At 39.6% G+C, this 26,361-nt stretch overlaps 1 protein-coding gene across 2 annotated transcripts in view; it reads right to left on the bottom strand.

Annotated features, from left to right (window-relative positions):
- Positions 1 to 17,396, bottom strand: part of HSPA12A (heat shock protein family A (Hsp70) member 12A) — a 54,898-nt gene extending 37,502 nt beyond the window's left edge. The window contains exons 1-3 of one of the 2 annotated variants that reach the window (XM_063307212.1): positions 17,077 to 17,396; positions 8,024 to 8,109; positions 3,851 to 3,975 (exon numbers count right to left, since the gene is read on the bottom strand). In XM_063307212.1, coding sequence (XP_063163282.1) covers positions 3,851 to 3,975; positions 8,024 to 8,109; positions 17,077 to 17,104 — 239 coding nt within the window. In that variant the 5' untranslated portion in view covers positions 17,105 to 17,396. Of the gene's footprint in view, positions 1 to 3,850; positions 3,979 to 8,023; positions 8,110 to 17,076 lie in introns of both variants that reach the window. The other variant, XM_063307211.1, reaches the window with a different exon arrangement.
- Positions 17,397 to 26,361: the final 8,965 nt, after the last annotated feature.

Raw genomic sequence — 26,361 nt, forward strand, 5'->3', positions numbered from 1 at the left:
ATGACATTAGCAAGGAAAGGTTAAGTAGCAGGAGTCAAGACTCTGCATAATTGTATCATTCTCAGATAGTTTGATGAAGTCAAAGACAGTATCTGCTTAGAGCCACTTCATTGTGTTTTTTAAGTCACAATGTTTCAATGACAGAAAGCTAAGCATGTATTCAAGTACCACACTCAAAAGGTTAAAGTGTTGGATGAGAATATACATGTTCTATGATTGCACGATGAATCAATAACATATTAATCTACTCACTCACCACAGTTCTTGTATGCATCCTCTATTCAACCCAAAGACACATTGGTGCAAGCCATTTTCAAAAGCCTTGCATGAACAAAGTATCCTTGACTTCATCTGGACAGGTTTATCACCTCAAACACAGACCCCATTTTTGTGTATGTTTCAACTCCTTGACCCCAGTGTTTGCGACTCTGACACTGACTTACAAACAACTATAAGACCTATGAAGCAGTTAAAGACCTGTTTTTCTACATTAAAAGCAAAAAGGTTTTGTATCATAAAGAAGGTAGTTCAGTTCCCTGTAAGCCCAACAACTGAACAAAAAGCATGATAAGGGATGAGCTTCAACTAAGGGAATTATAACTTTCCTTCCTTTGCTCCTTCCCTCCCCACTTCAAGGCCATCTGCAGTTATAAAGCTGGAGGGAAGGATAAGATTTTTGTTATTGTTGTTTATATTCCAGGTAGTAACAGAATTGCAAGTCTCTGTTGTGGGAGCCTCTGTTGTGGGAGCCTATCTCCTACACTCACAACTGCTGCTATGGCAGAACAGCTGGCAACTCCTTGGAGTTGTATTTGTATCTGTTTTGGAGAGGAGCTGTATGTGCATCTGTAAGGAATGTTTTATGTCTTATAGAACTGGATAGCAGAGACGACTGGATTACCTTCCAGCTCTGTGATTTTGGTTGGCCTCACATTTTTTCAATCACCCATTATTCAACTCACCATAAGCTTCATACTCAATTACACATCTCCCAATCCCCTTTGTTGATTTGCTCTACAGTTGTGTCAGCAATAGTGACAATGAAGTAATTTTGTCATTTTTATTGAAAATGAATTATTAGAAAAGGTTCAGTGCAAACCAGTATGAAAACGGTGTGTGTGTGTTAATGAAAAAGAGCAAGCCTAGAACTGAAATTTCTGTTTTAATGTAAACATCCTCTAAGATAATGTAGCTAGAAATGCTATTTCCTGTATAAAATATCTTCCAGAGAACACTGATTATGTAAATATTAACTTTACAATTCTATCTACACTACCAGTTATTACACAGTTTAATAAACATAAGCAGTATTAAACTATCATACTTTTTTATTCCTTAAAGAAAAAAGGCTACCTATTTACAAATCTGAAAAAAGATTAACTCATTAGAACTGCTATCAGGATTTCTTAGGTTCATTTTTATGAACTCCCTGAATATATAGCTTGGTTGGCTGAATACTACTTTTAGCTGAAATACTTAAGGAAGCTGACATTTGGGAATTCCAATCAAATTGATCCAATTTTCACTTTTTGAACTAATATGCAGATTTGATCCAGTAGCTTTTGTACCTGAAAGAAGTCCACATGTTGAGGGGGGAAATTAAACACAATTTTTGTATGATTTTTTAAAACTGCAGGTTAATGTAAAATTGCAAATGGTCTCACTTGGAAAAAGCCATCCCACCCTGGGATTTTTTTTAAAAGGAAATGCACTGCATTACAATATTGGCCATTCCTTTTCTGACTATGGAATAGAAGTCTGAAATCTAGTTTGCTGGAGTATCCTCATTTCTAAAAAACTTTATAAAGATTTCTATTTAATTAAAATATTTTTATTTACTACAATTTTATGGAACACTGATGCTGTTAAGATAATTGCTCATTTCCATATGCCTCTGATGCTTCTGGTTGAAGATGCATCATCAGACATGTCTGGAGATAAGCAGAAGGTAATTCCAAGCTGGAGCAGCCCTGCTACCATAAAGGCAAGTCCTGCCTTGCCAAAGCCTTCCACCTCAGGGACTCCTCACACTGGATCAAGTGACCCAGTCCCTGATCTAGATATCAGCCCACCCAACCCTTGGAAGGACACAAGACTTAGGGTACAAGATCAGAATGCATAATGCAGAAGTGCCAGTCTGGCTCAGAAGGCTGTATGTTCTGGCAGGAGAACAGCTCAGCAGCTACAGGAGAATTGATGACTCTCAGCTGTGTGCTGGGAAGGATTCAGACTGGATGATATAAACCTTCCCTTTACACATGGTAGGTAGATGGAAACAGCTCCTCTGTTTTGGTTGCTGGTTTTGCTCTAGCTACTGTGTTTTTACAGACCTATGCCCTATTGTTTGATTATGTTTCTCTACTTCCCCCTAGTTTGGACTTTCTGTCTCAGCTTGGTGTGATTTCTGCTACAGCATACAATTACCCAAAATTTCTGAAAACGTATCTGAGTGTTTCCTATCTCTTGCTGCTGCTCTGTTCTTTACATGGAGCTGAGGAGTTTTATAGTCTTTCTGAGTTAAGGAATTTACAGCTGGATAATTAGCCTTAACAACCAGGCTAAAAGACAACTAGAAACTGCCCTTTCTATATTGGTATGTGTCTTTATCACCTGTTTTGTCCAAAATCTGAATGCAGAGGCAAAGATTTGAATAGAATCACTTCAATGTATGTAGCTACACACACACACATATGCCACATGAATAGGAGCTCAGTCCACATGTTGATGCCTTATTTCAGATCCCTGATCTACAGACAGGACAACATCATTCTGGGAGACATCATCTGGACTTTTCAGTCACACTTTTATCTGCCACTGGAACAGAACTGGTCATGGCTTATCTATTATGATAGTATTCTATGGGAGACAGAGTAAATGTGACACTGTTCATCTAGCTTAATTTCTTGAAAACTTTTCGCAGTGTCTACCATGGTAACTTCCTGGTGGGGGGTGGAGTTGAAGGCACTGCATTGCAGTGATTCTTCTCCTACTTGTAGGGGTGGTATCTGGGGCTTGGCAGCTATGCTGTAGGTTACAACATACTATCTTGTGGAGTCCTTGGTGTTCTCTGAGCTTGGTTGTTTTCCTGCAGATGTTTTGTTACCTAACTAGGCAACATCTTCAGTGCTGGAAGGGAGTGGGGTTTGCTCTCTGTTTATATACAGTAGCTTGCCCTGTCAGTGTTGGTGGGGATATTGTTTTCTCTTTGGTAGTTCCTTAATTAGGGTATTGTTTACTATTTGATTGTTTGGTGTTAATCCCTGCTTATCTGGGCATTGATTGCTGGCGCAGAGGTGTTCTGGTCTTTTTATTTCCTCTCCAGTGATAATTAACATCTAATATCACAGTTTGGGGGATAGATGTAATCAATGACACTAATCAATGACACTCAATTCTACTTCTCTGTAACATCTGGATCGGAAGAGGCTGTACATCTTGTGATGCAAAGATGGGATTGGTAAGGGCCAGTAAACTGAGATGGAATCCAGACATATCAGAGATTCTGTGCTAGGCTGTTTCCTAAATATAGGAATTGGGAAGTCTGCCTGCCTCAGTGAGGTTGCACTCATTCAAAAATAATAATTTAGTGTGGCTTTCAGATTTATTGTAATGAATATTTCCACATTCATTCTATGTTAGGCAGATAAAATCAAATGTCAGGTAAGGTTATCTGTAGTTAAAATAAGCACTAATCCAGCCAGCAATTTTATCACAGAAAGATTGATATTTCACTTTTCCCATTACATATTGATTAATATGTTAATGCATTTCCCTTGGGTTCCCTTACTAAAATCTGCTAATCATATAGCCCCAGGCACCCTCCACAGAAGGCTGAGATACTGGTCCTCACCTCATTATATGAATACATTCAGGTTCCTTGGTGAAGCTGTAAGCGTAACCACTGGAAGTTGTGCCAAAGTCAATAGCCACCACAACAAGAAATGTCTGCTCCTCGGCATCGTTTGCATCTGAGTCCTTCTGTCCAAGGAACAGAAATGGGACAGCTCAAGAAGGAGTTGTAAACATTACTGGCTCTGTTTAACTCCAAAGAACAGCAGTAATCATCTCCTCTGGAGTCTCTGCCCCAACACAGTGCCTGGGATGGCCATTGGGCCTGGCAATATCTCTCTAAGTACCCACCAGACTCATTGCTCCACCTGATTTAATTTTACATTATATTTTTAAGGAAGCTAACATACTGCCAAGAAAAACAGTAACTACAAACATAACCTTTATTATCAAGAATATCTCTGAGCCACACACACATCCAAGGAATTAATAGAAAATCCAATTGTGGGTGGCTCTTTGTCAGTCCAGAAAAAAAGCCAAAGGCAACCCAAAGTGATAGAAGGCATCCTGGGAAACTAGAAGGAATAATGGGGAGAAAGCTCAACAGTTTGTCTTATGGTAAAGCAGTTATTTGTCATTGGCCATGTCACTATACCAACCATTTTGTTAAGAGTACTTGCAACGTGCTCTCCAGATTCCAAATATGATCAGTGACCTTCCCAAAATTGGAGAATCCTGCTTTCAGCAGACTTTCCCCAAGTATTACACATGGTACCAAATTGATAGTTAGATCTTTGTGACTATGATGTCAATTGAATGAGATATCCCACTGTCCAAATATATCACATACTTTTCATTGAAAAAAAAGAACAAGTAAAAGATAAGGCAGCTTATACATCAATTAGGTGGTAATTAAAGTGGAATGTGTAGTGGATTCATTTTCAGTATAAATTCTAACATGAAAGCAGTACAGGAAATAGTGCACAACTCAAATCCACGTGCTTTCAAGATAGGCATCTGTTGGAGTGTTACTTTTCAATGGAGGCATCAAATAATTTCATTTCATCTCTTCCAAAGTTGAAGAAGGATTATGTGGTTGGAAGGGAAAGGATTGTTGTCTGTGCTTGGAAGGGTCTGGAGGACATCAGTGAGAAGCAAAATGGTCTGGTAGGTGTAGTCCTGGCTTGCTAGTAAGTGGCCCACTGGCCATTCTGAGAAACAGGATGTTTAATTAGATAGTCTTTTGATCTTACTCTGCAGAGCTTTCCTTGTATTTTACATTCTTTCCTTGCCTTCCTTACCCAATTCTCCCTGCAACAAAAAGTCACACAGTTCAGAAGGCTCTTTCATTCTGATGAATTTGGCAGCAGGAGCTTATATGCTCTTTTGGATACCTATATGCATTGGAGCTTGCATACACCTTAATACAAGAATTCAAAAGTATTTCTACTGATCAGTTTATGAAAGGGTATAAAGTATGGTCAATGCTAGCAAGAGTCTACTGCACGACATGACTCTAATGAGGGAGAGATGATGCCATTAAAGGTTTGGTATCTTTTTCTTTAATTGTTATCAACCAGCAAAGAATCTTAACCTTTAGGGTTCTAATACAAAGTACCTGCAGTGCAGATCCATTACTGATCTAACTAAGAACAGGAAGAAGGAATTTTCTGCAGTTTTCTACTTGTGGAATAATTTTCTATATGAAAAAAAAATTGTAATTGCTACATTATATCTCAAGCATCTCTTGCTTGCCATCACCACAAAAACTGCTGTTTCAGTCTTCAGCTCCTGAAGGAGATTGCTTTTAAAAGTTCTCCTCTACAACCTTTTCTTCCCTTGTTTAGGACCAGTAACATCTACAGTCAACTTAAAATTCTATTGGTAAATTATGTAACTGCAGTATCATGCTATTTTACCAAAGCCAAGTGACTCTCCATATTCTCCTGCAAGGTAGCCTTCTTAAGCCTGGTTTCCTCCAAAATAGTCTGAACTAAAACTCCTGGAATTCCCGCTGGACAGAAATTCTGGGAGTTGCTTTCTGATATCTGGAGAACTTCAAGTTGGAGAAAGATGCCCTAAGTTGAAACTAAGCGAAAAAAAATAGACTTCTGGCAAGATGATGATGAGCTAAGACACAGTTTACTCTCCCCGCTGTCAGCTGCAGAAATAAAGTCTGTGCTGTTTGAAGAGAGCTGGTAAGCTGAATATACTTCTGCCACTTTTGGTGTTTGGGGAGAATAAAAATGCCTCATAAACTTAAGCAGCCTCTTCCTTATTTCCCGTCTTCTACAGCACAGACACCAATTGTTCATCTCCCTCCACACCACCATCTCCCAGTAAGTCTCAGCTGTAATAGAGCTGGGGGGTAAGGCTTCAAGTGAAAAACTATTCCGGGAAACATTGACTGGGACCCTAATTCACTTGGGACATATACAGAGAACTAGGTTTCCTTCAGAAATTCTATAGGATGTCATTCCTCTGAAGGAAGCAGTTCTGAGATTCTTATATTACTTTCACTGAATAGACATTTTTTAGATCATGGAGATATGACTGAAAAGATTGTGAAGAGATATGGTGAGACCAGGAGGCAGTTAAAAGAACAAGCAGCTAAGATTGAAGTAAATGAGAAATGGATTGCTGCTTGAAGCATACGGTTATGCTTGAGACCTAATAGTAACTAAAGAGCTAATATCCTGAGCTGAGAAGCCCAGGACCACATCTAAAGTGAAAAAATTAAAAATGCTTGGATTCTCTTAGCAACAGCATAAAGAACCTTTAAGAAAAGCTATTAAAATTCTTTCTTGACCTGTTTCAGATAGATTGTGCTGCATCCATGGAGGCAGTCTATTGTGTACCATCTAGATACAGGTCTTTACAATCTAGTGAGCAAGAAGGCATCACTGAATTTCTTCAGAGAGCTGATTAAGACAAAGTACAACAAGCAACCAAAATTGCATGAAATTTGGAATATAAGGGAAAATGGTATGGAAGTGCAGAGAATCCCTCAGGTCATATCAAAGAAGGCATAAAGACTGTTTTTTTCTATATCAAGCAATATTTGGCTTATCCTTGGAAAATGATGTGAGAAAATTTAATGATCTGAAAATTGTCTTAAATAATTGTCTTAAATAACTGAAGGCTACCTATTCAGATAATGACATTCTACTCAAAGAGAACCATTGGCTTGCAGGGTCAACTACACCCAATTTCTTTTCATCGGTGTCTTCTCTTTTTTCTCTTTTATTTGCAGCCTCAGGAGTAGAAGGAGAGAGTCTGGGTTATTGGCAGATCCCTACTGAGAGTCCTATGTTTTGATTGTATTTTTAATTATTTTTCCTATTTTTTAATATCAATATTTAGTTACAATAACAGTTTTGAAAGTGATTTTTTGTTACATATATTTCAGATATTTTTCATTCTTCCATTTTGGATTGTTTATTCCATGTTTTCTAAAGAAACTATTGCTAAAGAAACTTTCAGTAGAGGTTAGTAACCTCTTAACCTCTACTGAAATATTCTTTAGCAATAATTTGCTATGTAATGGTTAAGAACATTCTATTTCTTGAATGAAATGGCTCATTACCAAATCATTACTCTCAATCAGTGATTAAGTAATACTTTAAAAACTTTTAGAAATTCTACAGAAGAACTACAATTCACCTAAAAAGGCCAAATGGTGATAAACACTGTTAAACTACTACCTCCACTGTGCGGCTCTGATGCTCTTGCAGAATCAGAGGTTTTAAAGATGTTGGAGATAGTCCTTAGGAAAACTTTGCTTTGGTTTTTGTTTTGTTTGCTTGGTTGCTTTTTTCAGTTTAGTGTAGGATCTTTTTTTGTTTTTGTTTAGTGTAGTATTTTTGTTTTGTTTTGGGTAGAGTAATATAGTGGTTTTTTTCTTTTAACTTTTCTCCTTCACCTTATTTTTATATATATAATAAATTAGGTATCTATTCTAAAGTATATAGTTTTATAAATTTGTAATATATTATTGTATTGTTAGTTTTGATATGATATCATATAGCTTACTTTTAAACAGAAATGTTGTAATGCTGCTGAAATAACAATTGATTATGTGCCATCAAGTCATCTTTGACTCCTAGCAACCACATAGATAGATTTTCTTGATAATAATGATTTGGTCATACTGGTTAGGGATTCTGGGAGCTGAAATCCAATGCATTTGTAAAATTCTAGGTTGGAGAAAGCTAATAAAGAGTATACATCTTACCGCAATGTGGGAGGGAGACAATGGAGTTATTCCTGGATCTCCTAAGCTTCTTGCTGGAGATGCATAAGCAGATGTTGAAACTGCATCTGAAATAAAATGAGAACCTTTGAAGGAGCTAGATAGCTTTCAAAGAGGAAGAACAGTCCAAAAGGGCATTCATTCATGTTGCCAAGTTGGTTCAGTGACAGAAAATAACCAAAGCAATACACATAACAATCTTCTACATTACTGATCTCAGTTATTTAAATTCAATTGGCATTCTTCTAATAATGAATACGCTGAAGTCTATTCATTTTGGCTAGGCCTTAAAGGGCAGATGTGTTATGATTCTTTTCTTTTCTCACTTCCATCTTCTTTTTTTTCAGGAGTTTGGGTTAAATTCCAAGGTACTCAGGACATTATGACTATTTAATTATCTTCAGGCAGAAATCAAGATTGTTAAAATTGGCTAATGCAGCAAAATAAAATATGAATAAAACAAATCAAATAGAATATAATGGGACTCAGAGCAAATGGATTGTCCTGTTAGATCATCAGCCCCATCTTTCTCCAAAGGGCAGGAAGCATATGCCAGTGATTCAAACCGTGTCAGGCAAATGTCAACAGAGACACAGCATTTCCTTGAGGCTCCCCAATGTGCAACTTGACTGAGATAGGAATTAGTTGAAATATCTTGTCCCATAATTACTATCATGCTAGAAGCAGGGTGCCCATTTTTTTCCCCTTTGGTTTATAAAAACAGCCTCTCCTTATGCATTTGCTTTTATTTAGTGAAAGAATGAGCCAAGAAATCAAGATGTATTCCTCTACCATTATTATTTTCTAGGGGTATGTAGATTGGCTCTGATCTATTTTGAATGATCCAACAGAAAATTAATTCAATTTTCCAATAATTTCAGAGGCATCTAATAACATTCAGCGATTCAACTTTCTGACTCAGTTTGGAGATGTGATTTAATTTCAATATTTGATTGTATCAGCTTCAAACTGAGTCTCCAAATAAAGTTTTACACATTCCTATTATTTTCACTTGAAAAGGAAGAAACTGATGTGAGCTTGTTTGAATAGAATGTGTTCTTTGTTAGTTCATTCTAGCAAATATAGCAAGTTTCTCCTGAGTTTCCATGGTTACCACAATGAATCACATAACCTATAATCACAACAGCGGAGTGGGGAGCTGCTTAGTGAAATGCCATGTAAAGTAGTTGCATTCAAGAAATAAGCTTGCATAACAGTGATTTTGAGCTCCCGTCTGTTTTGGTCTCTAGTTCTCAGCCATCTGTATAGCAAAATATGAAACCAAATTAAGTTGGTTCACTAAAAGTTTTCAAAAACGCCAAGAAGACAAAAATACTTATATTTTTCCTTTGCATAACAGCTCTTGGCTTCTAATCATTTTTATAGCATTTTTCATTTACAGAGCTTTACAGTGCTTTTCTTTTTGCTCTTTAATGACATGGTTCTTAAGTATGAGTTGAGTGCACATCTTTTTCCCCAGATTCTTTCAACTCATATGAACAAAACTTAACTTTCACTGACTTCAGCAAGACCCTTTTGTAGATAAGAGTTCTTACAGTGACAATCCAAGATCAAAATGCTCTATACACAGAGAGAAACAAGTCCCACTGAACAAACTGGAATAATTCTGTTTCATGTAATGATACATTGGTTCATATTATCGACACCAAACATGGGTCTTAATTTCTGCACGGATGGAGATTTTGGAAATTAATCAACCAGATGAGAACTCTCTTTAGGCTATACATGATGGTCCCACTGTGGACTGAGATACCATGTCCATGTGTGTGTATACACACACGCATGTATCCCATATATTACTTGAAAAAAGGTAAAAAGAACTAGCTACTGTGCACATAATAGAAATAACAGGTTCCCTCTTCCAGAGTTCATACACTGCCCTAAATGGTTTGCTTGCTTCTAATTAGCTACAATGTATGAAACTGAATATGCCAATTACAACTTATCCAACAAATCATGGTTAAAGCCATGGCTTAGCACAATATATGAATGCAGCCAATGAGACAACTATGAGATTAAGCCCAGTGAACAGAAAGAGATAACAACTTTTAAATGTTGTGGCTAAAAGATCCTGATTAAGTGATCTGTCCCATTTTGTTACCCCATCTGCAGCAACAACTAATTAATGACTGCTAACTCCCAGGTCTGAATTATTTGTCCCCCTTACAGTCTTCTTGCTTACTTCTTATAGATACCAACTCAGGTCATCTGATCAACCCACATGTTTTTTCCACTGTTATAGGGACACTGATAATGCCCTGTCATTTCATTTCAAGATACCAGAGGCGGCGGCTGCTGCTGCTGCTTAAAAAATGTCATAAAAATGTTCTTAGGTTTTCATCTAACCTTTCCTCCAATTATAGCAATACTTCTATTGCTGGAACTACTGCATCATAGACAATGATACAGCTATTTGTCTGCAGCTGTTTCTTAATATGGGAAAATGCTTCTGGTATTTGAGGAAGTTAACACTATGAACACTGTTGGGAAACTTACATAGATATTATTTTATCCAGGGTAATGGAACATCATCGCAAACCTAGATTTAAGGAAATCAATACAAGCTATAGTTAAGATATGAGAAAGGAAAACAACATGGAAAATTTAAAGGCACACCCTAATGCATATTTTCCTGGGAGTAAAATCATCACTGAGCACTACAAGACTTCCTTGTGAGAAGGGATGTCCTAGAACAAGCTGCAACTATTTAATTTTGTTTCTTACAGTGTAACACAACCACCTACCCTTTAGTCAGTCATGGACTAAAAAACCTTCAGTATAATGAAAATAGTATTTACTTATACCATGATCAGGGTTCCACAGAGACTTAAGGTCAAGAAAACCCCATCACAGAAATGATATCAAACTTGGCAATAGCAGGAACAGGGGTGGAATGAGCAGCATGACTTTGGGGACATGGCTGATCATTAGGGCCATGCAGCACTTCAAAAGACCTATACTTCTATGACATTCCTTGCAATGAGTTCTTCTAATTTGCTTCATGAAGCCACATGGCCTTCCTGCTTCTAAAAGTCAAGGATGCCACATTGATATAGTTTACATTGCTAAAAGTCCCTGTTCATAAAGCTCATGTTTATGACTAAGGTATGTGTCACAAATCTGCAGAAGCTCCTTCTGCCTACTAGAACTGCCAGATGAGACAACATAAAGTACCTCATAAAGGAAAACTGCATTGCTGTCTCATCCCTTAAGCATAAGGTACCTTGTCAACATAAAGCACATCCACTTCTTGCAAGCTCTGCCCCTTTGGAGTGTATATGTAATGTTGCAACTTACGCAGAAAAGGGGAGAGCCGTGTGGTGCTATGCTGCTATCCTGTGTTGCTCTGTCCCCCCTTGCCCCACCCCGTGGATGCCACCGGGGCCTCACCTTTTCTTTCCCTGCTCAGGGTTAAGTCTGAAGCAGCTTTATGTGATTTTGATAAATGTTTTAATTTAACACGTTAATAATCAACTAACCAAGATTAACTATCAGGTTTCTTTAACATTCTCATAATCAAAGACCTGTATTTCAGCAGTATTAGCTGGGATCAACTGTATTTAGCTTCAGTATCAGAGATGGGCAGGCAAACAAGCAGGCTGCTTTAGGCAATTTAAGTTATGCTAAGTCAAAACAAGCTCTTCCAAAGCAGTTTGAAGTTAATTGGATCTGAAGCTTTGGGAGTAGCCTGTCCTAGAGAATCAAAGGATGCAGACCACAGCCAGCCTTGTTTATTTAAAATGATTTCAATTCTTCCTCACCCCAAACAATGTATAAAAGAAAAGGGCAGGTTAGGGAAGTGGAGACTTATTATTTATTTTTAATCATAGGGTTTTTGAAGGACTGAAGAACTTGCAAGTCTTTGATCTCATTGGGATTTGGCAGGCTCAAAAAAGGCAACTATGCTTCTAAATTCCATGTTAATCTCTCAAAAAGCAAAAGATTTAAACCGTTTGTTCATTTCATCACTTACTGTAAGTCCATTTACTTATATGTAAGATATGTAAGATGTACAAAACTTTAGCTTTTTTTTATGTGAATCTCTGCTTTAGATACCAACCCAAGTAGGGTCAGCACAAAGCCACCATGAGTGTTCTTCAAGCAGAAAGATAGGATATTAATTGTATAAATAACACATAAAAACTATCAAATATTACTAAAGAAAGCTTGGACCAAATCTTGATTTGCTGCACATTCTGAGTAGATGTAAAACTACTCCTGGTGGAAATAAGAACCAATTAGATCCAAATATGTCTCCAAGTCTTCAGTTTACAGAACTCAAGTGTGAGAGCATTTTCCCAATAGTGGTTCGGAGTAGATATATCCAAGCACTACAATCATGTATCCCATCAACTTTAGCATAATTTCTTGTTTTGCCTGACATGAACCATTTATCTTACAATTACATTTATTTTTCTCTGTTAGTACTGCTAGAGGAAATCTTTACTACCCTGTCTTATCAATGGGCAGATACAGTAATGTGAAGGTAAATGTTGCCATATTACCTCTTCAAGAGCTGTGCGCCTTTACTGATCACTACTGTTGCCTCTGCCTTCACAGAACAATACCTCAGCAGAAGTATAGTCTTCCTGCCCTTTGTTTCCTACTAAATAGTAATGCCCACCGATTTTCTTCCCAAACCAATGGATGATTCAGATATATTTGAGGCCATGAAGACCCTTAAAATGTGAAATGAGTAGCATAGGGAAGAAAGCTGTAACAAAATATGATTCAGGTTCATAAAATGGAAAAATGCAACTCATTTTTGTAAATGTGCTTAATTGAAAGTAATGAACTCCTTGAGTAAAGCATAGTTGAAGGATAGTTCTGTTGCAGTTTTGGGCTAGGCAACCTTAAAACTGCTTTGTCTGTGATATTTTAATGCTTTTAGACACATACTACAATACCACCAGGTTTTCCTCATAAAATTCAATTTTACCCTTAATGACTGTCATTTACAGAGAATATCTGTATTTCAGGGTTGATCTGTGGAATCCTCGGGGCTTTCTGAGCTTGGCTGTTTGCTTGCAGACATTTTATTACCCAACTAGGGAATATCATCAGCGCAAGTGACTCCACCCTAATGCCATTTACCCTAAATCACAGTCATCATCACCCTGGCATTGATTTAATCAAAATAACAGTTCCTAAGAGAAAGGGATTCCATTGAGCATTTCAAGGATACTTTCAGCGTATCATTAGATGTGATGACCATAGTGGCAGAAGAGCCTCATCTGTGGTGGGATTCTGGCTATCAATGTTTACTTCCATTGAAGTAAAAGCAAGTACTAGAGCAAAGGTGCAATCCTTCCCAACAATCTTAATTAGTTCCAACAGAAACTAGGCCTTCCTCGCTCCCAGGAAGTTTCTAATACTTTAAAATAAAAGTGAGCAACCTTTTCTAGTGATGACAAAAATCACTACTATGGTGTTGCCAAAAAACCTGTACGGATATGACCGTCACCAGGAACTTGACTAAGGAAATTTTTAACCTAATTAGGAACAGTCAATACAATTCCTCTCATATTTCATAATCTTTGCTTAGTCCTACTGCATGTGATCATTCTATAGCAACTGTCAATAAGATTTTGGGGACCTTGCAAAGGAGCCCTGCCTTAAAGTAACAAAGTTTATTAAAGCCACCAGCTGTATATCTTTATTTGGTATAAAACAATCATTTTCTTTGCTGAACAGTGCTACCCCTGAGGCAGGCTGCAGCTGGGATAGATGTTTATAGATCTCAACTCAAGACCACCTACACGCATTATATAGCCCTAGGACTGTCATACTGCTTTGTTGTGTATCTGGTGAGTAAAAGACAGATTCTCCCTAGCAGCTTGTTAGTATCATCATCATCCTATACAGCTGCCCCACAGTGCATAAGGCACCATTCAACCTAATGCAGTAGGAAGGCAGTAGGAGCTGATGGTATCTAAAGCTTAGCAGTCTTCCCCAACTCTTTGCCCTCCAGATGTGAGATCATAAATCCCTGTTGGCTAGGTATGACAGGAGGTGTGGTCCAACTCATGTGGGCTGGGTATGATTGTTTCAGGGATCAGCTCTGCTGTCTATAAAGGCTTATGCTGAAAAGGCTGCAGTGCTGTAGATCCTGGAACCATAAAAATAATTAATGGCCGATTTTTGCTGCAACATCTTACTGCTCCCATCTCAAGCAGTTCTGCCTTTGTAACAAATTCTATTGCAACAGATTTCATCATTATTAATACTACAATATAATGATTGCAGAATCCAATACAATATTTCACATATTAAAAATCTGCATTGTTCACTATGACACAGATACCACAATCTTTGTATAGCAAATTAGCATTCAACTGAGTTACATATCTAAGTATTACCAAAGTTACATATCTAAGTAGTTGGTATTTATTTTAGCATCAATTTATGCCAGTTGCATGCTCATATAAAATATACAACATTCATCATATGATAACTAAGCAAATTGGCTTTTCAATTTTCCCCATTTTTTCAAATTCTACGTCTATCATACTTTAAATATTCACCACCAAAAAAAAAGCACATTTCAAGTCATTACTTGGAATAAAGTAAAAAGCCAATGTTCATTTTTTAAAAATGTAGATACTATTTTATAATATACCTCCACAATGCTAGTGTATAAAAAGCAACAATTTAAAGTATTTTCTTCACTTTTCTTCTGATACTGCTTTTTTCCCCCTCTGGTCTCTGATTCAGGCACCCTATACATAACACACCATTCAGACTGCAGAGAAGAAGCTCTTATATTTTATTTTATTATCAACTCCATGCAAAACTGACCAAAACTGACAGCAGGACTCAAATTTGCATCTCATTCCCAATGTGAAGGAAGTTGCACCATTAGGTGTTGCTCCTTGAGAGTTCTGAAAAAGTTGCATATTTTACTACCCAACAGTGACAAGCAACATGGGGACAGCCAGCCACACCCAGGAGGGCACTGACTTGCATTTCTCAGAACAAGTTCTACAGAGCTGCCCTAGAAAATGATGGAGGAGGGCAGAGCTGCCGCCTCCTCCGCATACACCAGTATCTGCTAAGAGCTGATGTCTAGTTTGTCTTATTTCCTGATTTTTCTTTTTTCTTCACTCTATTGCCAAATGGAGAGGGGAAAAGAAATCCCCTCATTTGCACCAGCCCTGCAAAACCAGCCCTGAAACCAAGTGGGGTATACTCTCTATTAATGGCTACCAAACTAAAGGCTGAAGGCCCCATGAATCCAAGCTGCAGCGACTCCCCTCAAAAACTGCAGAGATCAGAAAATACTGCCGGTGTCCTATGCGACACATGATTTTGACGAGTCACAACTATGAAAGCAGGGAAGAGGGACAGAAAGAATTGGCCAATAGTTAGGATTCCACTCCCTTTTCCACCCCTCCGGAATTTAAGCAAGTGAAGTTTCCTTTCCCTTCCATTGGTACTGTTTTTTAAAAAGTGACAAGTATCTCCACTACGATTTTAGAAGGGGATTATTACTTTTCAGCCTCCGCTCCCCCACGTCCTACTCAGGGCCACCGCAGCTATCCTTCCCGTAGTTTAACACCCTTTCTCCCCTCTGGAGAAAACGCCTTCTGGGCCGGCCCCTCCCGTCGCCGATTCCGGGAAAGCGTCGCATTGCCAGCCGCGGCGACCCGAGGCCCGGCCCCCCGCCCAGCCGCAGAGCAGATGCAGAGCCGGGGAACACCCGCGGCTCAGCCTCGCCGGAGAGGCGCGCCACCGCGGGGGAGGGGCAGCTCGGATTCCTCCGCATTGCTTTTCCACCTGGATCCTATCGCCGGCAGTTTCACCTCCCGATCTGGTGCAATCGCCCTCCCGGCCCTCGGAGATCACGTGGCGGCTGGTCGGTCAGCCTTTGCCGGAGGAGAAGCCAACTTCGGCGCCGACTCCTGGCGCAAGGCTTGCAAGCAACGGGCGAAGGGGACGGAGCACCAGGCGTTCAAAAAAGAAAGGTGGGGGAGGGGATTCCCATTCCCACGCCCGGGCATCCCTTAGATTACCTCCTCTACAAATTCTGTGCCCCCGCAACTAGAGCGGCGGAGGCCCAACCGTGCGTCGAGCCACCAGCCGTTCAAACCTCTGAACATCAAAGCAGATCTGCTGATAAATGGCAGATCCTTTCCCATAGCCCCAAGATGCTTATTGCAGAAGTATTTCTCCGCTCAATGGCAAAGTTCACGCTCAGGAAAGGTCCAATCTCACGGCCGCTCTTTGTACCAAATTAGCGCTAAAGCAGTATCTCCCCACGCACGCGCGCACACCCGGATTTATAAACTGTATTACACGCACAGGGCCGCTCAGCACATGTGCTCATCTCATTTCGCTGTTGTGCCCACACAATATACTTCAGCAAATCGGTCCCACATCGAGCGACCGCATTCGCAAACGGTAATTCTGATCATTATTAACTAGTTTTCTGAGGCGTAGCGTCCTGTGTGAATTCAGCCTGTTTTGTTGGATTACTGTTCAAGTGTATTGCGCCATCCCAGAAAACTAATTTAGAGATCAGACCAAATGTTTTGTGTCCACTCAGCCCGTGCGTAAACAGAAGTCAATGCACACGAGCGCTTTGCGAACAACGCCAAGTGGATCATTTAGTATCTTATGAGCCCGTGTATGCATCTCTTTATTATATGCAGGAATAAATACTAACTCCAAGCATGTTTCTCTACACAGGGCTTCCTTTCTAAACCCCTGTATTCAATTGTCACCTTGAACGATTATATACACCGGCTGTAGTCTCAGCATGCGGGGCTTTTCTTCCGAGGCTCAAACAGCCTGCAAGATACAACCCGGCAGCCCAGGGCGATCGCAGCGCGGGAAGCAGGTCCTGCCCCCACTCCACCCCGCAAGCCCGGCGCCGCTTAGCATCCCCCTCCAAGGAATCTGCTGCATTGCTTCGAAATACCTGGGGACCGTCGCGATTATTCGTGATGACAAAGCCCCCTCCAAACCAGGCAGTGTCCTCCCGTCCCTGCCCGCAGGACCCTCAAACACGTTACCTGCTGTGATGCCTTCGGTCCCCGCCATGTCTGAAGGCGTCTGCTGCGCCCTCCGCTCTCTACTTCAATTACGCGAGGCGAGATCAGCCGGGGGGGGGGAGCGGTTAAACTCACGAGCGCTCTGCTCACTCAGCAGCCTGAGCCATTTGGCAGGAGGCGGCTCTGCTGCAATCGCTTCCTTCCCAGATCTGCGGATGAGTAGCGCAGACAAGCGCCCCCCCCCCTTTCCGTCTCTTCTCCACCCACGCCTGGCCGTGCAAGGCAGCCAAAGGGAAAGGTTAGCGTTTGACCCCTGCGCTTTGCAAGCCTCTCTCCCCTGCTGCAAGGCTCTGAATGCTCAAATTTCTGCAGCGCCCCTCCCCTTTGAAGCGAGCCGCTTGCCTGCCTCCCACCCCCTTTCACTCAGTGGCCTGGGAGGGAATCGAAGATGCGATTGACAAAGGAGGTTTTGGCAAGGAGCCCTGCAAGGAATAACGTGGACGTCAGGATCAGCCTGCCGGATCGTCTTGTTCGACATTCCTTCCTCCCTAGTTCCAAATATTGTCCTGGGGATGGTGTTTTAGCCACAGCTGCATAAAATAACAGTCCGAATTTACATACAATGTATCTGTTCCCGTAGGAGAATACGGTACGAGCATAATGAACCAGTTCTTTAGGCCCTTTCTGAAGATCACCCAAGCCATGTTGCAAGTGGATTTGAGCCACTGCGGGAGGCCCCGAGGGAGGTGCAGTGAGAACAGCAAAATGCCTCTTATGGAATACAGGGACATTGGGGTATTGAGGGGACGGGACGATCGCCCAGGCTTTCGCTACTGTTACACACCCATGTGTGTGTCGCTGTGATTTGCAAGCTTCAAGGAAGTGCCGCGTTGAGCAAATCAAAAGCAAATAAAACTAAAAACTGCTACTTATTAATTACACCACAAATATTTGGGCATCCAGCAGAGCAAACCATAAAAGCAAATTTCTGATTTTGCTCTGAATGCCCTAAGAGCCATTATCCCTCTGGGTGGATGCCTCGTAATTGCACAAAGGCATGTCAATATCTTTTTCTCCTTTTCCTTAAAGTATATTAATATATAGTAGATAGTCCAAATTTGTTGCTAAAAATAATTAAAAGTAGATAGGGATATAGTATATCTCACAATGTCTTTAAAGAAATGTATTATCTCTGGAAAGTCTCTGAAGCAGCTAGTTATAAATGCAACAGTCAGCAAGCATCCCACATGCTAAAGGCAGTGGAGCCTTTGTGGGTCTTGGGCCCCGTGGAGTCTTCAGCCCAATTTCAAAAATGACTAGGGATCCCTACTATCCCCATAGCTTGTTGCTTCAGAGAGAAATAAGAAAGTATCACAAAGAGGAAGAAAGTGAGGATTGTCACAGAAAATAATACCTGAGAAAAGGTAAATATTTGTGCCTTCAAGTCAGTTTTTGACTCCTGGCAACTGCCTGGGCAAGTCCCTGAAGTTTTCTTGGCAAGATTTTCAGAAGTGGTTTGCACTACCTCCTTCCTAGGGCTGAGAGAGAGTGACTGGCCCAAGGTCACCCAGCTGCCTTTGTGCCCAAGGCAGGACTAGAACTCACGGTCTCCCGGTTTCTAGCCTGGTGCCTTAACAACTACACTGGACTGCCTGTAGTATTTGTACCCATATTTATTCTAGCCCAACCAACTGCTCACATTTGAGGTGGGGAAACTATGTGGGTTCTGCCTCTATTTTTTTCTGCTTCCTCTGTTTTAAGTTGTCTTAAATAAAATGAAATCAGCTTCCTTTCATCTGGGGAGGCTCTCCCTCCCAACTTTTATGTTGGCTCAAACTTCCCATTACTTGATTCTCTTCTAGCCATTGTGCCTGTACACAAATACACAAATACACCCTGAAAATTACCTTAATAGAAACTTCAGTAGGAGAAAGAGTGCCCAATCTTGCTATATATTAATAGAAGACTCAACTATGATCACTGGACGGCAAAATAGGGCCACTGAGAGGGAAGAAAGATCAATATATTTGTGGAAAATACAGCTTGCAGAAATAGGGGAAATGTGTGTTTGTTGGTTGGTTGGTTGGATTTCAAGACCATCTGACTCCAAAAAGAGTCTGGGAGGCTTAAAAAGTTTAAAAGAATGCATACTTTAAAAAAAAAAGTAACATGACCATCCAGACAAACCCACATGAATTGTACTGAGAACAGAGCCATGCAGAACATTTGAAGGATGGGAACCATAGATATTTCTAGAGGAATGCTGTTCCAGAAGAAAGGAGCCATGACAGAGAAGGTAACCTTACTTGATCCTCCAAGATGACAACATCTAACTGAAGGGACAAACAAAAGTTACTGGATACCTTTGCATTTGCCTCTGGTGTAATCTTGCCATTGGGATGCCTCAAATGCAAACTATTTTATCCACAAGGGATGTGATGAAACCTTTATTGTGGACCACTGAAGTTTCCACATTGGAATCAGAAGTGGGAAAAACCTGAATAACCATTATCACACTGAATAATTCAAATGGATTAAAATTTGGGTCCCCACAACATAAGCTTTCAAATGATCTCTGTTGTGCCCCACCTCCCCATAGCTTCTTCATTCACCATGCAAAGGATGCTCGCCTTGAAGCCCATACATCTTCCAGCTTATTTGTTGCACACAGTTGAATTCTATATTGATAAATGTTTATGTTCACATTGTGATCAATGCTGCAAACTCAATTGGCTGGCTTGACATAGAATATACTGTAATTTCATGACACGTAAGCATGAATTCTGACACTAGTTTTTCTCCCTCACCTAGAGTCAGACCACATAATATCTGCAATTAAAGTACTTCACATATACTGTATTTGTAACTGTTCAGTAAAAAAGATATCCATTAGTGAACAGATGGTTACTCACATTTATGCTGAGATCAATCAGCTGAAAATGGCCCTATATTCTGCCTGGGGAGTTTGATGGGACAAACCAATAATTTTTTTAATGGGCAAACCAACTCACAGAGCAATAAAATGTATTTGTGGGAATCTAATGTTTTATTTTTACTCAACAAAAGAAAAATATTTTTTTGTTTTATATTCTTATCTTAATGGTCAGCAGTAGGGGACTAACAGTGTAAAAGGAGCTTGTGCTATCTACTAAGAGGAAGCCAAATTGTTAGAAAATTTAGCTCTGTCATTTATGTTCCTTGGCTGTTGGGGAGAGTTGAACATGTCTGCAAATGCTCCAACATACTTTACTACTACTTCACATGTTTTAGTTTCCAGAGGTGAATACTGGCACTCTAAAAGAGGCCCTGGGTCAAATAACGTTCTGGGAACCACTGCAGCAGAAAAGCTGAAGAGAGAGAGATTTATGGGGCAAGAGGCAAAACTGAGAAAGAGATTTATGGGGCAAGAGGCAAAACTGAGAAATGGTTCCATTCTTTAAAAAAAACAAAAACAAAATATCTCTGTACTGAGCACAGGCTCAATGCTTAAATTAGGCATCAGCTGCTCTGGTGATGAGATCCTCCTATTCATTATTATCATCATTATGCCATAGAACTCCAGGTCTTTTCTTTCACCCTTGCTGCCATGCAGTAAGGAATAACATCTGGTCTCCAGTCTGCTACAATTATATATTTAGAATCTGACAGCAAAAGCAAAGGAAACAGGAAACAGGACAATTTTCACTCCATGTTCCAGTATTTTAATAGCTGAAACTTCCAGAGATTCCTGATTCTGTACTATTCTTTTGTCACAGAGCATTAAAATGAGATAATTTGGAAATGCCAACAATATGCATAATAGGAAGTGAAAGAAAGGCATCTTTTCTTTCTCCCCCCTTCCTTTAAATCACCCAAAATAATATATTATAATGTAAACATGGAACTTGGAGATAAGAGGCATCTTTTGTATATCAATCATATGATGAAATCAATCTCTTTCAAGTCAGGTTGCCTAAGTTACAGGCATGTCTGTAGGTGTTTTGTATAATGCAGGAGCACAGTTGGATATGTGTCACTAGTGAGTAGGAAAATAAAACATTTCTAGGAAGCTTAGCAGCAAGGTTTTTTTCTAACTGTTTAAGAAATTGTCACTGATCCTATCCAGCTCAGGAAGTATAGGATATCAACCCAATCCTCTTGTGTAAAATGGCAATATGTTGACAGAGTAGAGTGATAATGTTGTAGCAACATAGTTGCAATGGCAAAATGATGATGATGATGATGATGCCCAACTCTGGGCAGTTTACAAATCGTTAAAAACATTTAAAAACAAGGAACAATATGAAAACACAAAACAACACAAAACAAAGATGGCAGAGAAAACAAACCCAGATGGAACAAGGAAAAGGAAGAAAGGGGTGTCTATTGTTCTTGCCAAAGGCCTGGGTAAAGAGCCAGGTCTTCAGGGCTCTTCAAAACATCAGTAGGGTAGAGGCTGCTCATATCTCAGGGGGAATCTCATTCCAGAAAACAAGTGCTGCTATAGGGAGGGTGCACTTCTGGAGTCCCTATAGGTGGCATTGTTTAATCAATGGAATCCAGAGCATGCTAACCCTGTCAGATCCAATCACCCAGGCAGATACCATGGGACTTGCTGCCCAGTGTAAGCAATAGGACCACAGTAGCATCTTTAGTAGGTGACCTGGGTAGGTGGAATGGGTGGTGAGTAGGTGAGAAAGTGAGCTTAATCTGAATCCTATGTCCATTCAATGGACTCCGATACAAAGTTATGTTTTCAGAAGATAGGCCTTAAGAATTTTCACTGGGATAAACTAAAGTGTGAAATCACTCTGTTTCTTTTATATTTCCATCTACAGTGGTGAACAGACTTATATATGAAAATATGTGGGGGTTGACATGGGTTTCAGTTTCTTCAGTTCATTTGTTTCTTACTCTCTCCATTCCTAACTGATGGTGGTATTCTTGATGACATTGATGGTCATCATCAACATTATCAACATACAGTAGTGATGGTGATGATAATGCATTGTATGTGGGGACTGGCACCCAGGTTAAAGCAATGACATTTTTGTAGTTTTGCACTCTGATTCTATGTCTTTGTTCTGGAATAGTGGATTTTATGTTTTATATCTTTCCCGTTCTGTGTATTTATTTATTGCATTTATTGTTTTACTGTGCTTTCCTTTTTAAAAAAATGTTAGAAACATTTAACAAGCAACACACTAATCTTATGGCACATTTTGGTTACAGGGTGGGTAAGTGTAATCGAAAAGGTATGCCCAACTTTGGGCTTGAGGTACAAACATACTTGCTTTCTTTCAATTCACACAATTCTTTGTGTGTCCCATACTTGGGCTGACAGTAAACCCACTAATCAGAAACACCTTTTGGGTTTCCAATATTTAGCAGCTTGAGTCTTTAAGTTAGTTCTACCCTGTATCATAATCAACTTGAGAACTGAGATGTCTTTCCCAAATATGGATTTATATTTGTTTCTCATATTTCTACCAAATGTGGCCTCCTCTCTACCAGTGACACCCTGGTTCCAACTCCCCACCTTAATAAGCCAATCATGCATCCCATTCCCTCTCAGGCATCGCCATGCCACAACACACAAGCTCTATTCCTTCTAAGTTCTTTAAATAAGCCTTGTGCGTGAGGCATAAGAATTACAAAACAAGCATCTGAAGTTTGGTTAATAATTACAAAGCTCAGCATCCTAATTTGAGGGATGGGGGAGGAGAAAGGTGAGTACTGCATGGGCAAATGTCTCTAAAAAGCTTCTAAGATATAGTGGCTTTCTTTCTGCCTCCTGATACTAAGTTCTCACCATCTGTTGCAAAGTCACTTTGATTTCTTAGGGGCAGGATTAGTGGAGAAAGGGTGCTGGGAAAAACAGGAACAGTGGGCCAGTTCATCCTGGAAGGCCAAGTGTCTTCTTCCTCCTTGCTCTGAGTCTCCCCTTCTAAAAAAACTTAGGATGTGTTACTGTCTGAGCCAGGCCCTCTCATTGATTCTTTGGGGCATTTCAATGCTCCTCCCTTGCCCTCTTTTTCAACTGTTCCACTTGTACAAAATCTAAAGAGGCATGGGGGAGCAGGGAAATAGCTCAGAGACCCTACATATTTCTGCAAAATTGTATCAAAGCAAAAGCCAATACTTCTCATATGGCTTCTCTCATTGTATCTCAAATTCTCCCTCAAGTTGAGCTTGAATCCTGGAGACAACATGGATATATCCATGTTTTCTAGGCAAAAGTATGGAAGTGGTTTGTAACTGCCTTCTTGTTAAAAAGAAATAACTGATTTACCATTTAGTGCAGTACTGTGAGCCCAGTCTCTGCAGGACCCAGGACCCAGATGCAGAAGAGAAACCATCTGTAGCAGTGCCAGACCTTAGCTCTGACCTAGACTCTAAGCATACCAGTAAGAAACCTCATCCCAGTTCAGAAGAAGCAAAACCAGCATATCCAGCAGCATTATCCCTAGGTCTCTTGTATTTGTGGATAAGGGAATCATTACACCTGATAGCGCCATTTTAAGCTAAAGGGCAGGGATCTATCATTTTATATTCTTAATTATTCAGGAATGGGGAGTGATGTAGGGGAAGGGTGATCAGACCCAATTAAAGAGGTCAGATGAACAGCAGTCCCTTCTGGAAAAGGTGATCTGTCCAAGGAGCTGTCCAAGGTTCTGCAAGGAGCTGTCCAAGCTGCAACTCCAGCTTGATGCTATCTGCCTGATTATACCAGTTTGGGTTTCTGCCAGGCTCCAAGGGCTCCCTCTTGTGATCAGTAACAAAACACACCGTACAGTACTTCATAATGCGGATTATCTTGGATCAGTCTGTAAATTAAAGCAGTGCAAGGAACAATGTACATAGCATAATCTCCATCTCAGAAACTGCTTCCATGCATTGCTTCCATGCACATCAGTGAAGCCTATCAGCCTGTCAAGACATGCATGCAGAGAACACATAGAGCAATTTAAAGCAAACACCACACAACAATTTTATCTTGCACAATTATGCTGGTCTTTGACTGTAGTAAAGATTTGATGATGATGATGATATCTTGCACATTAGCTATCAGAGCCAAATTCATACACTAAAGCAATCAACCTTCTCTATATGTAGGACCTTTGAAACAGAAAGACCTGTTAAGACTTTTTGAACAGACAGACATAAGATTGTGCTGTCAATATATTAGCAGTTCTTCATAATTGTTCTATATTACACTGCACAATATCAATAGATTTGAAAAGTTTTCAACTGGAACTTTTGGGGATTATAAGTACTGGTGGTGAAATTAAATAAATACTTGGCTCACTGCTGACAGAAAATGACTAAATTTTATTCGGTTGTTTGCTTGTTTGTTTGTTTACTTTCTCTATAGGCTCTGTATTCCATAGAATATGTCAGAAGCTTAACATTGCTGTTAGGCTTTTTCATCTTACAAGCCACTTAAAGTTTCATAGTAAAGTTTTACTATTCATTTTATAACAGGCAATGCCTGTTGAGGCAAAAAAAAATTATTTACTACTTCTTTTAAAAATGCAAATTATAGTTACCTGCCTTATCTATTTTTGCTCAGTTTTGATTGCCTTGAAAAGTCAGATTTTGTAACAAAAGCTGTATAGTGGGATATACTGTTTTCTTCCTGGTGAAAGAATACTTTGCAAATTCTTTGAGACATTATTCCTGATCATTTACATTAATTCCATTAATTCTATCAACTATTTTAAAAACCCTAAAGGATCTGAGCTGTAGTTTTCAAAGTGATCAGAATAAGAATTACTTATCTTTGAACAGTGTCAGCTTCTTTACATTAGAAAAAACTCACTTCCCTTGACTAAATCACCTAGTTTTTAAGAATATAAATTGAACAACTTTGGGTTCTTCAAGTTATTCCCCTGTTATTGTACAGTTGTCCCTGCCATAACACTGATGTAAGTGTATATGAGAATAGGATGAGATTTTCTGAATAAAGATGGCTTTACCTGTCCCAGCTAAAGAGGGGTTTATTAAATCAGTCTGTCACAGTGGCAGCCACAATTTCAGGTCAGTCTTTGCTGAAATCTTTATGTTCCTTTAATTTTTTTTTTGAAACACCTTGAATATAATACAAAGCATTGCCTGAACCACACAAGGACTGTTTAGTTAAAGCTGCTTCTAAAACATTATCAGTCTAGACCAGTATTTCTCAATCTTGGGAACTTTAAGATGTGTGGACTTCAGCTCCCAGAATTCCCCTGCCAGCATGGCTGGCTGGGGAATTCTGGGAGTTGAAGTCCAAGTATTTATGTTGAAGTTCCCAGGGTTGAGAAACTCTGGTCTACACTAATCATTAGCTTTGTGAGATGGCTCTGAGCCAGTTTGTGAAGGCCAGCCTCATGTGTTTCAGATCAGCATTAATAGGGGTTTGGCTGAGAGATGCACTGGAGGGCCAATGTGTTTTTACTGTTTTTATAATGCTTGGTTTAATTTTTAAAGACTTCAGCATGTGGCACTGGGGAGTGTACTGCAGGAGCATCCACCTACCTGGGCTGAGAAGTCATCATCTGAGTCCCTTCTACAGGTGTTTTTCACAAGCGCTCACCTGACATCTACATTATGGACTTTTTGCTATCTAGGGAAGACCTTGTTATTTTTCCAGCTTTTCCAAAGAAAAAAAACCTGCTTTTGTATCTTAGATTTTTTCACCATTCCCTCCTTGTAGCTGGTTCTACTTTTAGTATTTATTATATACCATATTATATACTGTTTTTATCATCTCTACTGTATTATTTTCTTTTATCCAGAAAGGATTATTTACTGTCATTTGTTTCACCAAAATGTCACTTTAGAATTTGCTGTTTGCTGATAACAGTATTGCTTCTTATGTCAAAAGACTACATATATACATGCATTTAATTCATGGCAAATATGCAATTATCTTGGTTTACTGAAGGAATGCAAACACATTTCTAATTCACCTGTTTTCTTCTAACTTTTATACAAATGAGGCTCCATTCCAGAATATTTTAAAAGAGACAAATTAAACTGGAAAGGAAACAAGACTTGAATTTATAATCCTGCAAAGCCAGCTGATCATTTAAAAATCCGAACAGTTTGAATATATGCAACTTTCTACAAGGGATTCTCAAGCTACTATTGCAGAGTTATCAAAATAAATGGATAAAAAAAATCAATGTTTTCTGTGGGGTGAAAGTACCGAAGATAAATCAACCAACAAAACATGTTTCTTCATACAACTTTAATCAAGCTTCCACAACATGATGCTCTCTAGATATTTCACATAGTAACTCCCATCAGGCTAGCTGATGGTAAAGTACACCACAAAAGGAC

Source organism: Candoia aspera, chromosome 6 (assembly GCF_035149785.1).
Source record: "Candoia aspera isolate rCanAsp1 chromosome 6, rCanAsp1.hap2, whole genome shotgun sequence".
NCBI lineage: Eukaryota > Metazoa > Chordata > Lepidosauria > Squamata > Boidae > Candoia > Candoia aspera.